This window comes from Mesoplodon densirostris, chromosome 2, assembly GCF_025265405.1.
Source record: "Mesoplodon densirostris isolate mMesDen1 chromosome 2, mMesDen1 primary haplotype, whole genome shotgun sequence".
NCBI lineage: Eukaryota > Metazoa > Chordata > Mammalia > Artiodactyla > Ziphiidae > Mesoplodon > Mesoplodon densirostris.
Genome location: NC_082662.1, coordinates 47,231,704 through 47,247,499, shown reverse-complemented (window position 1 = coordinate 47,247,499; position 15,796 = coordinate 47,231,704). Strand labels below are relative to the sequence as shown.

The 15,796-nt window shown below is 53.4% G+C and overlaps 1 protein-coding gene across 1 annotated transcript in view; it reads right to left on the bottom strand.

The window, feature by feature from the left end:
- ACOT11 (acyl-CoA thioesterase 11) overlaps positions 1–15,796 on the bottom strand; it is a 53,676-nt gene that overhangs the window by 3,028 nt on the left and 34,852 nt on the right. The window contains exons 4-15 of the mRNA XM_060083874.1: positions 13,190–13,250; positions 12,313–12,411; positions 11,711–11,846; positions 10,131–10,287; positions 8,814–8,933; positions 7,239–7,383; positions 5,719–5,778; positions 4,829–4,891; positions 4,411–4,494; positions 3,023–3,156; positions 937–1,068; positions 187–313 (exon numbers count right to left, since the gene is read on the bottom strand). Coding sequence (XP_059939857.1) covers positions 187–313; positions 937–1,068; positions 3,023–3,156; positions 4,411–4,494; positions 4,829–4,891; positions 5,719–5,778; positions 7,239–7,383; positions 8,814–8,933; positions 10,131–10,287; positions 11,711–11,846; positions 12,313–12,411; positions 13,190–13,250 — 1,318 coding nt within the window. The remainder of the gene's footprint in view (positions 1–186; positions 314–936; positions 1,069–3,022; positions 3,157–4,410; positions 4,495–4,828; positions 4,892–5,718; positions 5,779–7,238; positions 7,384–8,813; positions 8,934–10,130; positions 10,288–11,710; positions 11,847–12,312; positions 12,412–13,189; positions 13,251–15,796) is intronic.

The window sequence follows — 15,796 nt, the reverse complement described above, 5'->3', positions numbered from 1 at the left end:
CTTAATGAAGGCTCATTTTCAGCCCCTGACACTCCTAGGCTCCCCTGAGCTGCAAGAGAGAGACTGCTGGCAGGCAGGGGAGCCTGGGTCTGGAACTGTCTGAGCTGGACAGTGCTGAGTTCGGGACACAAGTGTGGCTTTGGGGTGAATCTGGGTGGGAGGGGGAAAGGAGACACCCAGCCTCACCTTGGTCAACTGGTCCCCCTCGTGCCAGAAGCAGAAGCCTGAGCAGATGGTCTCCCCACGCCTGTACTCCGAGGTCTCGAGGTGCGTGGGCAGCGTAACTGACCTCATCGCGATGACATAGGGGTCCCTGGAATGGAGGAAGGGTGTGGAGGGGACACAGGAGAGGGTGAGGGCCTGGTTCCAGAGCCCTCCTCTGGCACTGACCCAGAGTCTGAGGCACACAGAACCTGGCTCTGGGCCAAGCTGGAGAGAGGAGATGCCTGTGGGTTAGCAGCTCTGAACTCACCAGGAGCCAGCGTGACTGCACTGTGGACTTTCTGGAAAAGACCCTCCATTGCAGACACTCAGGAAGCAGTGTTGCGCTTTGGGATTTTTGTGCTTCACCTTTTTGCCTGTCTCTAGCAGAAGTGATGCCGTCTCTCCAGCATCCCCACCATGGTACAGCTGACAGCCTCACCACCCTTCAGCCAACACGGGGCCTTCAGAGGCTGGAGGCCAAGGAGTTGGCCATGTGAGAACTGGCCTGTCTGTGGCCTGGGGCAAGGCGCCCTCACTACCCCAGGGACAGAGACCACCCCGCTTTAGAGCATGAGTGACTAGAGGGGCCATGCATCCCCATGTCCTCCATTCTACCCACAGTAAGACCACTGCGGCCAGTAGGAAGCAGAGGGCTGACTCTAGGCTGATGTCCCCTCCCTGGGGAGGAAGATGAGCCCTGCCCACCTCCCACCCCAGAAGGCAGGCACGCACCTGTTGTCACAAGGCTTCCGCCGAGAGGCCAGGATCACAAAATCCTGGGGCTTGGGGTCACCACCGAGGGCGGGGCTGATGATGTGGTAGATGGCATCATCCTCGTCCACCTGCTGCACTAGCTCCACGCTCCTGTACAAAACCCACGGGCGTCACACCAGCTCCTCGTGTGAGAGCAGGTCTGAGCCAGACCCTCCCGTGCTTCAGCTGCCCTGAGCAGATGCCTGGGGGATATTTCACCCCCAACACTGCTCAGCAGGGACCACAGGAGGGCAGAAAAGGCTGGCAAGATAAACACACACACAGGCACACAGACACATACACAAGCAAATGAACACACACCCCCGTGGGCACACATGGGCACAGATACATAGATAGACAGCCACCGATGCACACAAAAAACTATGGGTGTCTGTCTATGTCTGTGCAGATGCACATACCCTACACAGATGTGTGATGATTTAGTAGTTGTACTGAATATTTAGGGAGCGCCCACTGTGTACCAGACAGTGTTCTAAGAGCGTTATGGGTACTATCTCACTTAACCCCACATCAGCCCACGCAGTTGGTACTCTTAGTATCCCCATTTTATAGATGAGGGGGCTGAGACTCAGAGAAATAACTCACCTCCGGCCACAGAGCTCATAAGGAAGCAGGTGTGGGATGTGGTTGGGCTGTTGGGCTCCAGAGCTGTGCCCCTCAGGCCCGGGCACACTGCACACACGTGCCCAGGTAGACACACGTAGGCTTACACCAACACGCACACACACACAAGGACATCCACGCAGAGACACACACAACCACGTCCAGACCCGCCACCTTTTCCCTGCTCTCCCGCCCACCCTGGAAGCTGCCTCAGGAACAGGGCAGCTGTGGGCAGGGTGGAGGAAAGCTTCTAGGGCCTCCCTTCCCCTCAGGACACACCCCGCAGTACCATCAAGCATCAAGATCTGATCGGGCCTTCAAGGCCCACACCAGCCCACCTCCTCCAAGAAGGCTTCCTACCACATGCCCAACCCCTTCTCCCCAACATCCACCACCAAATCACCTCTCAGGCTTCCAGGATGGCATGGCCGGCAGGCCTGGGGCCAACCTAGACCAGGGCTTTTTAAAGCAACTCAGCCCTTTTTGCAAAGAAACCTTATGCAGAAAGGCTGTGTGTGAACAGCGACAAGCAGGCCTGCTTTGGTGAAGAGAGATGGGGAAAGGTAGGGGAAGGCCAATTTGTCAAATATCAACTCACCAAATGACCTGCTTCCTGAATTTCCAATACACAGATCCTCCTTATGGATACACTCAGGAATATAGGCTCCTCTTAATAAGCCATTGGAGAAATGATCAAAGAACCCCCAAAGGCAGGTGTTGGCATAACAGAAAATGACTTGAAAGGGATTTGAAAAAACACCAGTTTCAACTTTAACATCCCCATATTAAACACTGAAATGTTGGCTATTTTCCTAAGCAGAAACTTACATGGAGAGTCAACAAATTTGGGGAACACATGCATTTATAGGATTAACATTTATATTCAGTAACTCACTACATTAAAAAATAACATTCCTGTACATTCATGTACATATCCATACGAAGAACTGGCAAACTTGGTAAATTCAGCAAATTGGCCATTCTCTGAGTTACCCTGAGTCTGGGAGGGGTTCCCACCCACCCCCTCCACTTCCAACTACCACCCCAGGCAGTCCCTGAGCCCCCTCTGGGAAGGCAGAACTCCACAGAACACGCTTTGAAAATCACTGATCTATCCCTGGGTGCAAATCTACAACCCACACCTCAAGTACCCACTTTAAGAGGAGGGAAACCAAGGCCCAGAAAAGACATGACTTGCCATGGTCACAGTTAGTTAGGCCAGGAACAAGACTTAAACCCAGGCCCCCGACTCCAATTCCAGGCTCACTCTCTTCCCTGAGGGCTCAGACTACCCTTGACTCTGACGCTCACCTAACACATAACCAAGTGCCCCACCCCCATCCTCCCTGCTAAAGGCCGGCAGGGGCTGAGCACAGTGGGGGAACGGCTCAGGAGGAGACACCTGAGGGCCCACCTCCGCACCCCACCCCGCTGCCCTCACCGGTAGTGCTTGTCCCATTCGGGCCTCCGACGGAGGTCTGAGAGCAGCAGGAAGGCCTGGGCGGCGTCCACGTGCACCAGCATCTCCATGTGGAAGGAGAGGAACTTGTCCTCCTCTAGAGTGTACAGGCGGACCTGCATGGGCCAGAGGGCAGCCTCGTTCCCGCGCCTCCTCCTCAGCCTATGCTGGGGACCGGGGCTGGAAGCTCAGGGCTGCCACTGATTGCTGTGTGACTGTGAACAAGCGACTCAACCTCTCTGAGCCTCGGTCGCATTCCCATGAAAATGGGAGATTCAGCACAAGTGGATAGGAAGGTGTCTGAAGGAGCAGTGACTGCATGCATAAGCACAGGATGGAATGGTACTCACTATGAAATGGAACAAACTCAAACAAGCACTCAACACAAGTGAATGCCTTGTGCCAAGAGAAAGAAGTCAGATTGAAAGGTTATATACTGTATGACTCCCCATACTGGACATTCTCAAAATAGACAAAACTAAAGGGACAGGGCTTCCCTGGTGGCGCAGTGGTTGAGAGTCCGCCTGCCGATGCAGGGGACGCGGGTTTGTGCCCCGGTCCAGTAGGATACCACGTGCCAGGGAGCGGCTGGGCCCGTGAGCCATGGCCACTGAGCCTGCATGTCCGGAGCCTGTGGTCCGCAACAGGAGAGGCTGTAACAGTGAAAGGCCCGCGTACAGAAAAAAAAAAAAAAAAAAAAAACTAAAGGGGCAGAAAACTGATCCGTGGTTTCCTGGGGCTGGGGGTGGGAAGAGGCTTGACCACAATGGGGAATGAGAGAAACTGGGGGGATTATGGAAATGTTCTGTATCTTGATTATGGTAGTGATTCTGTAACTTTATGTGTTTTCCAAACTAGTAGAATTATACACTAAAAAGGGGAAATTTTACTACATGTAAATTATACCTCAATTTTTTTAATGTGGAAAAAAGTTTTTAAAAGAAGATAAAGAAGCAGGGGCCGACACAGCAACAGAATGAATCCTCAGAGCCAGGTGCCATCCAGCCCCCTAAGGTCACAGGCAAAAGTGGCAGAGCTCAAGTCCTCCCTCAGCCCGCGCTGGCCCCAGGCCCCCGTCCCAGCAGCGCCTCACTGTAGAAGGAGCAGAGACAGGGAGGACGCGGTGGGGGAGGATGAAATGGGGGCAAGAAGGTGGGTGGGCAGGAGAGGATCCAGAGTGGGGGACCCCCACTCCAGGCCCTGGGGGGCAGGTTTGCTTCTATAACTGGGCTGGTTTCATGACCTCATCCAGTTCCTTTTAGGGAATCTCCCTTTGGCTGGAGTGCTTTGAGAGGGTTTTTGTGTCTCACAGTCAGCCACCTCTGGTGGCTCCGAGGAGGAAGGAGAGCTGGGAGGGTGGGGTCAGCTACCTGGCTGATCTCTGAGGACAGCACCCAGTTGTCCCTGGCCACGAGCATCTTCAGGGAGGAGACGTTGTTGTAGCTCAGGTACACCTGGACAGAGCACACAGAGAAGCCTCAACTTCCGCCTTCCTCGAGGGCTCCGCGCCGGGCTGCGCTGGGGCGGGGAGAGGAAACTGGACGTGAAGGAAGGAGCCCTTGGCTTTGGGAAAGGAGGCCGGGGCTTGGCAGACTCCTCCTCCCCTTGGGGCCCCAGCTCCCTCCTGCCAAGCAAGGGGACACAGGAAAGCCCTTGGCTACCTGTGCCAGTCTTGTGGCAGCAGGTATCCTGTCCCCTCCGGGCCTACCTCCAAACCCGCTCACAAGAGGGGAGGATCAGGGATCCCAACAGGCCTGAGAACGGTCCGCTCAGAGCAGAAGGCCTTACCTGGTTGCTAGGGTCCCAGGGGACAGAGAGGGGCATTTCCGCCTGCTTACAGGACACGATGTACTTCCTGGGAGAGAGGGAAGACAACAACCTTGTTCCCTTGGGAGCCCATCTCTTTCCACAGACTTCACTGCTGGCTTACCGTGTGCCAGACCCTGTGCTCAGCCCAGCGGCGTGGGAGAGACTCCTGTCTGGCCAGGGAGACTGGATGGGCACACAGAAAACCACAGCTGAGGACATACACACTCAGAGGCGGGGACGGGCTGGGGGAAAGGTGCAGACCCCCAACACCCTTGCTGAGCGACTTCAGTCCGGCTAAAGCAACTTCACCCTTATGTCTCAGTGTCCTCAGCTGTAAAATGGGATCAGGGGTCACACCTGCCTCCTCTTGGGGTCATCAGAGGGAGAACAGTGCTTGGCATATGGTAAACCCTCCATACATGCACATTGTTCTTATTAACATCAGATGGTGAATCCTGGTGCCGTTCACAGCCCTTTCAAGTTTGTAAAGTGCTTTCACAGCAGTCATTCACACGTGGATTTGCTTCTTAAGCAATTGCATCTCCTCTCAGAGCCTTTCTTTCTTCATCTGCCCAACGGGCATCAGAGTCAATGGGAGCAACACAAGAAGTAAAATTGGTCACACCTGGCCAGGTTCAAATTCTCATTCTGCCCATCATTCCTGTCTGAGTGCCCGTGGCCACCTCATCCCTCTATCCTCGCCTGTACAAGGGGCCAGTAAGACCACTGTGTCATGAGGCCAAGACCAGAGGCTGCCTGGATGTAAAGGCCCAGCCCGGGGGAAGCACCGAAGAAACACAAGTTCCCAGGGCCAGGGAGCAGACAGGGAAGCCCTAGAGCCGTGTCCGTTCCCACCGCCCGGCCCCCACTTTCCTGTCCAGGCGGATCTTCTTCCTGGCACTGGCCTCTCGGTACCGCCGCTCGCCATCCTGAGGAGAGGAGCAGAGACAGACTGTGGTGCAGGAGGGACAAACAACTTGCCCCCGCCCCCATGACTGCCTGCCCCCTTCCCCAAAGGGCCCAAGGAGACCCTCCCTGCAGCCCTAAAGTGAAGTTCAGATCTCACTGGGGCAGCCTGCACAGGACAGTGCCCCATCACTGAGCTCCAGCCCCAGCTTCCCCTGAGGCTCCCTGAGTGACTTTGGGAACACCACCTGCCCTCACTGTACCTGCTTCCTCCTCCACAAAAGGGGATCCCCAAAGCGCACTTACAACGCTAAGAACCCACATTTATGGAGCACTTGCTATGGGCAGGCATGCTTCTGCAGTGTTTTCCATGCAAAACTGCATCTAAGCATTATGACCACCCTCTGAGGTTGGTACTAGTACTATCCCCAATTATTTCATTTCATTTCATTTCATTTTATTATTTTAATTGCCTGCACCGTGCGGCTTGCGGGATCTCAGTTCCCCCACCAGGGACTGAACCCGGGCCACAGCAGTGAAAGCCCAGAATCCTAACCACTAGGCCACGAGGGAACTCCCAGTACTATCCCCATTTTACAGAGGAGGAAACTGAGGCACGGAAAAGCTAAGTGGCTCAGCCAAGGTCACAGGGCTAAGGAGTGGGGACAGGAACAGAACCCAGATGGCCTGAACCCAGAGCCCACCCTCTGAACCACTACTTCTAACATCTCCCTACTAGTGAACATTAAGTGGCAAAGGCCTGAAAGGGCCTTGTGGACTGTCTACTGTCCCACCGCCTGCCAGGCTCCCTGCTCCTCCGGCCACCACCCACCTTGACTGCCCAACGCCCAGCTCTGGAGAGGGGGTCTTCACAGCCCATGCTCAGTCTTGTAAGGTGGGCGGGCTGGGTGGGTGACCTTCCTGGAGAGAAGGGGCCACCTCTCCAAGGTCACTCCCTGGCCCCCCAGAAGCAAGCCCGAGCCAGGCCCAAAGGAGGCACAAGGGAACATTGTTTAGAACCAGCCTTGAACCCAGGTCCCTGACTCTCATTCCTACGCTTTTTGCTCCCGTCACCATGGTCAGAGCAGTCGCCACTTACTCAGCCAGGAGCAAGGTCAGTATCTCCCCAACAGCCCTGCGAGGCAGGAACTGCAGATACCCCCTCTTTACAGATGGGGAGTGAAAGCTCGCAGAGGGCACCCACTAGAATGTGGCCAAGGTGGGGTTCCAACCCACCTCTGACCCCAAAGCCAGTGCTCTTACAGCTCTGCAGGCTCGTGAATGCCTGTTAACACCCAGCACGTGGTCTGAGTTCTTCCAGGAAGCACAGGGTGCCTTCCTTGCACAAGGGGCATCCCCGGGGGTGGGTTATACCAGGGCACTTGGGGCTGGCTATGCCCCAGCAGAAGGACAGAGCTGGGTCCACTCCCCAGTCCTATCACCCTGGGCAGAGAGGGAGGGGGGCTGGTAGTGGGGCACTCACCCCAGGCTGGGGCCGAATCCAGGGCAGCATCTGAGGCTGGTTATCTGCATCCAGGACCACAAAGGTCATGAAGGCGCTGTTGATGTGCCGCCGCTGGGTCTCGGCCTCCTGGCGGTAGGCCTCCACACACACGCCCACCTCCATGCTGAGGGGAAAGGAGGGCTGGTCTCAGCTGGACAGACCTTCCCGAGGCCACCCCCTCCCCAACACGCACGCACACATGCACAGATGCACACACGTACTCCTGCAGTTCCTCCCACAGCCCAGATCAGAGTCCGATGGGCAGGAAACCCAGAACTGTTCCCTTTCAGCAATGTTTACAGAGTGCCCACTGCACCCCTGGCCCCATGCTTGTCACTGGGGTCACAGAAATGAATAAACCGGTCCAGTCCAGGTCCTCATGGGCTAACAGATAGGGGATGGGGCGACAAACGTCTATATAAAATACGTCACGTAAGCTGCAAAGGGTGATGGAAAGAAATAAGAAAGGAGGAGGGGCAGAGCCTAATCTGAGAAAATGTTCACGGTACACCTCTTCACCAGCACTCTAATAGCCGTAGCCATGCCCTTGACAGCTCAGTCGCTGCTGTTTCTGTATCTCCGACTGTCTTTATGAATTATAAAATAGCAGCCACCTCCATTCCCCCTCTCTTAGGAAGGTCTATGATCCCAGAATGTGGACATTATGCAGATGGGGAAATCAAGACCTAGAACAGGGCACTCACTTGCCCAAGGTCACACAACAGTCAGGAAGAGAACCCGCACTAGAAACCAGGCCTCACAGCTCCTAGTTCAGGGCTTTCCCCCTGCATGGCAGTAGAATGTGTGATAGTCAGACTGTGAATAGTAAAATAATAATAATAATTTTAAAAATAATAATAAGCAGCAGGAATGGCTGACCTTCACTGAACGTTTCCTCTGGCATTCTACTAGTAACCCCTCACTGAATCCTCACAACCATGAGGTAGTTGTGGTGAGCCCCATTTTACAAGTGAAAGAACTGAGACTCAGAGGGGTTAAGTAACTTGCCCAAAGTCACACAGCCGATAAGCCATGAACCAAATTTGAACCCAGGCAGCCTGGCTCCAGATCCCTCACTTTTAACAACTACGTTATCATTGAAAATGACCAAATCTTTGAAATCACCAAAAAGCTTTCATGGGGGTATCAGAATTCATTCCAAAGGTAAGGGCTCTGGGAACTAACTGCTGTTTTAGGAAAAGGGTAGGAAAGGGTTTGATAAACAAGGGAACACTGGCAAGAGGTGGCCCTGTGACCTGAGAATCCATAGTGTGGCAGGACCAGAGACAGGAGCCGGGGAGAGAGACAGAGACACACCAAGCACGTGGTGTGACCTGTGACGGCAGCAGGCACAGGGCTTGGGAGCCCAGAGAAGAAACATCAGAGCTGAATCTTGGTGATGGTAAAGGGACCCAGCAGCCAGGCAGAGTTCAGATCTCATAGACCTCGTCTACAGGGGAAACGGTTTCTGCAGTTTTGCAGTAAGGTCCCTTCTTAGGTCAGGAAGAGCCCTCAACCCCAAGAGGCCCCATCTCACCCATCCCAGCCCCATACCTGTGCTTGAAAGCGTTGTTCACGATGGCCTTCAGCACCAGGCGGTCCCCAACCTGGGATGGGCCCCGGAAGTGGAACATCTCAATGGCCTTCAGCATAGGGTGGGCACGGCACAGCCGGCTGGAAGAGGCGGGGGTCAGGAGGACAGGACAAATGCCTCCAGTGCTTCAGCCACTGGCTTGGGCCAGCCTTTGCCTGCTGCCCCCATCCCCAGACCCAGCCCAGAACCACATGTACCACCCTCTGGCCCACCCACTCCCACCCAACCCAGTGACAGCTCTGCCCAGAGGAAGAGAACTAAAGTCCAATATCACAGCTTAGAATACTGAGGTCTATGTGCGTAGCTGGAAAAAAGCTGAATTTGAGGTGACAAAGGAAAGGGCAGTAAATCTTTTCCTTCTAACTTTTATACCCTAGCACCTGCTGTTCCTACTATCTGGAAGCCCTCCCCTTACCCAAAGCTACTCATCATTCAAGGCCCAGATGAAGTACTCCTCCTCCAGAAAGCCTTCCCTGACTATCCACACTCTGACCCTCCTCTGAGATCTTATTACTCTCATAGCCTGGGCTGCCCAAAATAGCATTGTTTATGTCCTGTGTCCACAGGTTAAACACAGAGGAGGGGCCATTGGAGCTGGTCTCTAAAGGGTGAGGAAGAATTTGCCTGGCTGAGGAGAACGTGGGTTAGGGAGGGCACTCATGGCAGAGGGAACAGCAAGGACAAAGTCATGGAGGTATGAGAGTGTCGGTGAATGTCAGTTATCATAACTATTAAAAAAAGCCCCGATACTTGGAGCAGATCAAGACCCGGACAGGCACAGAGGTTATAGGAAAAGCAAGTAATTATTTCCACCTCTAGGGAGACGGGAACAGTGAAAGAGGCTTCATGGAGGAGATGGGCAGTATTTTAGCGACAAAGAATACTGGAGTTGGCATGGTGGGAAGTCAGCCAGGAGTGAAGGCAGGGGATGGGAGCACGGAGGATTGGAAGGGGAAAAGCAAATGGCTTGATGTGCAAGAAGTGTTAAGATCCAGGAAGCAAGCGAGCAGGGCCAGGGCAAGGGGAGGCCCTGGTGTCAGCCGGGGGGCTTGGCATTTCCCATGCCATGATGGGAACCACGGAAGGAATGGTGAGCTCACAGAAAATCATTCCTCTCTGGTTCTCTGGGTCTGAAGGCCCCAGGTTACCCTGAAAGACAGCCAAGCTTCTGAAGCCTTGAATGCCAGTACCAAGCTGGGGTTTCTCCCACAGAGGGAGCTGGACGAGGGAAGGAGGAAGAGAAAGGAGGGGAGGCACAGGCAGGGCACTGCCCTCACCTGGCTGCAATGGTGGCCACGTTCTCCATCCAGGCCATGATCTGGCCCCCGAAAGTATGGCCCTGGTGATTGGCATGTGGGGGCAGGACCAGCTCCACACTCTCCACTCGGGTCTTCTCGGCTGGCACCATGCGGCTACAGTCTCTGCTCTCCAGATCTGACCAGAGAGGTGCAGAGGGAGGGAGGCGGGGAGGTGAGAAAATTTCCAAAGACAGACCCTCCCCATGGGCAGCCCAGGACCCCCATGCCCACCAGTCCACCCCACACAGATTCTTTTATTTATTCAGCACCAGGGAGGTGCCGTGCATCTCCCATCTCCCGGGGTGAGAGAGCTCATCAGGGAAGGCCTGTGAAAGAGGTAGCCTTTCACCCGGATTGCAGGCTGCTTAGAGATGCCACAGGCAGGGATGAGGGGAGGTTGAAGGCCTGAGCCAAGTTCTGGAGACCAGACAGGCAGGACAGTCCCAGGGAGCAACGAGGCCTTGGCTTAGCTGGAGCCGAGGGCAAGTAAAGGAACAGCACCAGATGAGGCTGAGTGGTCAGCCAAGGGCCCGGATGCCAGGCTCAGGCATTTGGACTGACGCTTGGGTAGAAGGGCTGTCAAGACAGGAGGGATCTACAGGGGCTGCTGTGGGATGGATGGTTCCCGTGGGCCTTGACAACTGTAGGAAGAGCTGGGCCTGCCCAGCCACGGCCTCCAGGCCCAGCATAAATAACAGCACACGGAATTCAGAGCACAGCTCACTGCTTTCACTGGTGTTGGCTACTTCTGCCTGCTCTCTCTCCACTCTGGGCAGCTGAACTACCCTTGGTTGGTCCTAATATTGCCTCCTTTAGGTTTCAAGGATGACTCTGCATTCTAGTGTTCTGGACATCAGTGAACAAATCCAAGGTCACCCCTCTGGGCCTTTGCCCAGCCTGTGCCCTCTGTCAGAAAACCCTGCCTCACCTCTCCACCTGTCAAAATCCTCCCAGTCCAAAGTGGACCTCTGTGTGCTGGTACAGGACACTCTCCAGGATATGCTTTTAAGGGGAAAGGAGCAAGATACAGAACAGTATGTACTGTATGTTTACTTTTGGGTAAAAAGAGAGGGCAAACTGGTAGGTAGTATGCTTAAATATGCAGAGAATACTTCTGGAAAGATGCCCCCAAACGACGAATAGTAGCTGCCTCTGGAGGGAGCCTTGGTTCTGGGGTAGAAGAGAGTCTTGCTTTTTACTCTATCTCTATCTACCTACCTACCTAGCTACCTATCTATTTGTTTTTTGAAAAGTCCTAGGGTTTCAAGGCCAAGCTCAACACTACCTTCCCAAATACCTTGACTCCTTGAGACCCAAATGCATTTAGCGGATTAAAAGGGTTTTCTGTATGTCCCAGCTCCATGTTCATGGCTCCTGGGAGCTGGGCGAGATGTCCAAATGCTCCCTTTTCCCCGAAGGAACCTTGAGGCCATCCAGGCCTGAGGCCACCCGTGGGTGGACATCCCAAGGAGACTCTCTTCCTCCCTCTGCTCAGTAAGGGTCCAGGACAGAAGGGGCCATGCAGGACATGGGCTACCCTCCCCATGCACGGCGCTCACCATCCTGAATGACGCAGTTGGCCAGGAGGTCCTTGATGGTGTCTGTGTAGACCATCCGCATGCGCCGGCGCTCGGCTGCCACGCTGTGCTCTGTCTTCTCCTCCTCGGTCCGCAGCGTGATCTGCTTCAGCTTCACCTGTGGCAGGGGGTGAGGTGGGGGTGCTCAGGACAAGTTTCCTGAAATAGCATGAGAGCCTGTCCCCCAAACGGCCATCTCACGCCTGGGGCTGCTGGATGGTTACAAGTCTTGTCCCCTCTTTGTCCCCATCTTCCATCTCCCTGTTGACTGATACATCACTTTCATCCTCCAGTGTCCCCGTCCCCATTCCTGGGCAAAGGCACTGTGGATGGGGGGTGTTGATGCAGGACATGGGAGGCAATGGAGAGAAATGGAGGATCCTGGGGTGCGAGGTGCACAGGGAGAGGTGGGGAAAAGCAGAGCGGGGAGGCGCCTGGGGTTCAACCACAGCACGGGGTGGGCCTTCTTCTGGGGATTCCCTGCTGTGCCCCCACCTCTATTCCTCCACCAACCCCCAGAATCACCACGTAGACAGGCACCCAGGTGGTCCGGCAGCATCGGGTGGTCAGGTGTAGCCACCTACCTTGGAGATCTCCCGGTGGGCCACAAAGGTGGCCAAGGCCTTGCACACGCTCCACTGCTTGTCAGAGCACAGGTCCTCGGAGGCCACCTGGATGCCCACCTGGAGAGGAAGAGCAAGGTGGACGACTGAGGAGGGAGCAAACAGAGCTCACCAACCCGAGGCCCCGCAGGTGGAGACAGCAAGTCCCACCCCAGGCCTGGCCTCTGGTGCTTCTGTATCACCTACCAAGTCCAGGGGGCTAGAGACCTGGGGTAGGTTCTGATTCTGCCCCTGGCTCCCTGGGACACCTTGGGCAAGTCACTTCCTTTCTCTGGGCCTCAGTTTCCTCATCTGTAAAATGGGAACGATGAGGCCCTCTTCCAGAGCTCTTAGAGCCCCATGCATCCCCAAAGAGTCCTCCCATTAAACCTTCAACAACCCTGCCGCATAAGAATCATGTTCCCATTCTATAATGTGCAGACAGAGGCTGTGGGAGGTAAGCTAGTGGACGGAAGTCCAGCACCCTCCTCCACACCACTGCCTTCAGGGTCAGGCACAGCAGCTATCTTCCCTGTATTCCTGAGACCACCTGGCTGCTGAAGAGAGGGTCTGAGACTAGGTATGAAGACCCAGGAGGCTGGAAGTCAAGGCTCACATTGGAATCTACATGGCTTGGTGACCTGGGGCAATTCCCTTCCCCTCCCTAGCCTCAGCTTTCCCTTCTGTATTGTGGATATTGGACATTGCCCTAGGATCCCCCCAACCCTGCCAGCTGTTTCAGAGCTCTGCTGCCTCAATCGGGGCACTGTGAGTGTGAGTGTGAGTGTGAGTGTGAGTGTGCCCGAGCTGGCGGCTGAGAATGAAGAGGAGGTAGAAACCCACCCACCCACCTGCTCACCTCCATACTGGAGTTGAAGGCCCGGTTCACCTTGGCCTTGATATTCACCACTTGTCCAACACTGAGGAGAGAAAAGCAGGAGGTAAGCCTTCCAAGAGGGGACAGAGGGAGAGGACAGGTGTCTCTGCTGAGAGGAACTGGCAGGAGAACCTCACGGCATACGGAGCATATTCACATCTACCATGTCACTGAGTCCTCAAAGCAAGCCGGCAAGACAGTGTTAGCACCTCATTCTACAGGTGGGGAAGCTGGGGCAAGAGAAGTGGCATGATGTCATTCATCTCCCCCTTTCCCCCGCTTCCCCTTGTCCAATGAATGCTCAAACTTCTCTTTGCTCTCAGCTCAACAGTCCTTCCTAAGGAAAGCTCTCCCTGCCCTCCCAGAGCCCCATAAGGTTCACCCTCCTAACACTTCTTCCAACAGATGGACCTCTGTCTCCCGCACAGTCCTTAAGCTCTGCTGGGGCAAGGATCATGTCTGTTTTGCTTACCACTGAATCTTCAAGTCCTTGCACATGGCACAAGGTAAGCTATGAATAGTGGCCTATTGAATTAATGAATTCCACAATTATTGAATGCCTACTAAGCACAAGATAACTATAAACACAGGGTAGGAAGGGAAAGAATACCTACTATGTGCCAGGTACTTTGCACGACCTCATTTGAACCTCAGAACAAGTTTGGCAGATAGGTTTGGGGGGAACTGAGTATCAGAGAGGGTAAGCCATTTGCCTAAGGTCACCCAGCTAAAGATGGACAGAGCCAGGATTCTAGACTCATTCTACTGAGCACCCTAGTCCTGCTCTTTCCAGCTGCAATTGTCCCGCTGGAATGACTCCCAGGTCCAGATGAACATCAGAATCCCTGAGCGAGCCACTTTGCTGCCCTGTGCTGACGGTTTTTTAAATTATTTATTTATTTATTTATTTTTGGCTGCGTTGGGTCTTCATTGCAGCGAGCAGGCTTCCTCTAGTTGCGTCCAGCGGGGATACTACTCTTCGTTGCGGTGCATGGGCTTCTCCTTGTGGTGGCTTCTCTTTGTTGTGGAGCACGGGCTCTAGGCACGTGGGCTTCGGTTGTTGTGGCGCACGGGCTTAGTTGCTCCGTGGCATGTGGGATCTTCCTGGACCAGGGCTCAAACCCGTGTCCCCTGCATTGGCAGGCAGACTCTTAACCACTGCACCACCAGAGAAGTCCTGACTTGTTCATTTCTGTTATTATTTTTTTTTTAGTAGTTCTAATAGTCAGGTAGGGGACTATCATTTTTAGGAGATGCATGCTGACATATGGAGGGATGAAGTGTCATGATGTCTGCAACTTACTTTCAAATAGTTCACACAACAGTGATACTGTGGATTCCATTCCAGACCATAGCAGTAAAGCAAATATCGCAATAAAGCGAGTCACACAATTTTTTTGGTTTCCTGGTGCATATAAAAGATATGTTTACACTATACTGTAGTGTATTAAGTATGCAATTGCAATATGTCTAAAAAGCAATATACATACCTTAATTAAAAAATACCTTCTTGGGACTTCCCTGGTAGCACAGTGGTTAAGAATCCGCCTGCCAATTCAGGGGACACAGGTTCGAGCCCTGTTCTGGGAAGATCCCACATGCCATGTAGCAACTAAGCCCGTGCATCACAACTACTGAGCCTGTGCCCTAGAGCCCGTGAGCCACAACTACTGAGCCCACGTGCCACAACTACTGAACCCCGTGTGCCTAGAGCCCGTGAGCTGCAACAAGAGAAGCCACCGCAATGAGAAGCCCGCGTGCAGCAATGAAGCCCCAATGCAGCCAAAAATAAATAATAAATAAATAAACTTATTTAAAAAAAAAAAACTTTCTTGCTAAAAAATGCTAACCATCATCTGAACCTTCAGCCAGTTGTAATTTTTTGCAACAGTAACATCAAAGATCACTGATCACAGATCACCATAAAAAATATAATAATAATGGAAAAGTCTGAAATATTGCAAAAATTACCAAAATGTGACACAGAGACACTAAATGAGCCAATGTTATTGGAAAAATGAGGTCAATAGATTTGCTTGATGCAGGATTGCCACAGACCTACAATTTGTAAAAAAATGCAATATCTGCAAAGTGCAATAAAATGAGGTATGCTTGTATTTATCCACATACAGATAAAGCAAATTTAGCAAAGTGTTCATTATTGACTCTCAGTAGGGATGATCACAGCACTATTCAACTTTCTATAATTTTGAAAGTTTTCATAATAAAAAAGTAGAAAAAAAAAAACTTCCCTCATCCCCCAAGTAAAAATAAGTCTATTTATTGCAGTGCTAAAAAAAAAAGAGAAAGAAGTTTCTGACCCTTCCCCTTCCTCCTCCTCCCCTCCCCCTCTCTAGCCCCACCCCCACCCCGCCCCAAGCCATGCAGTAACCCATTTGGATTCCCAAGCTTCTCTTCCTTCCTGACTGTCCTCCATCTCATAGCTCAGGCCAAAACTGGCTCCATCCACAGGGTCAGTGCCCAGCCTCCTTGGGGCTCCCTTCAAGCCACTAATTTCCCAACACCCCTCCAGAGGCAGCTCCAACAAACAAATGTGACCCCTGTTCAAGCCCTTCCCCAAGACCAATT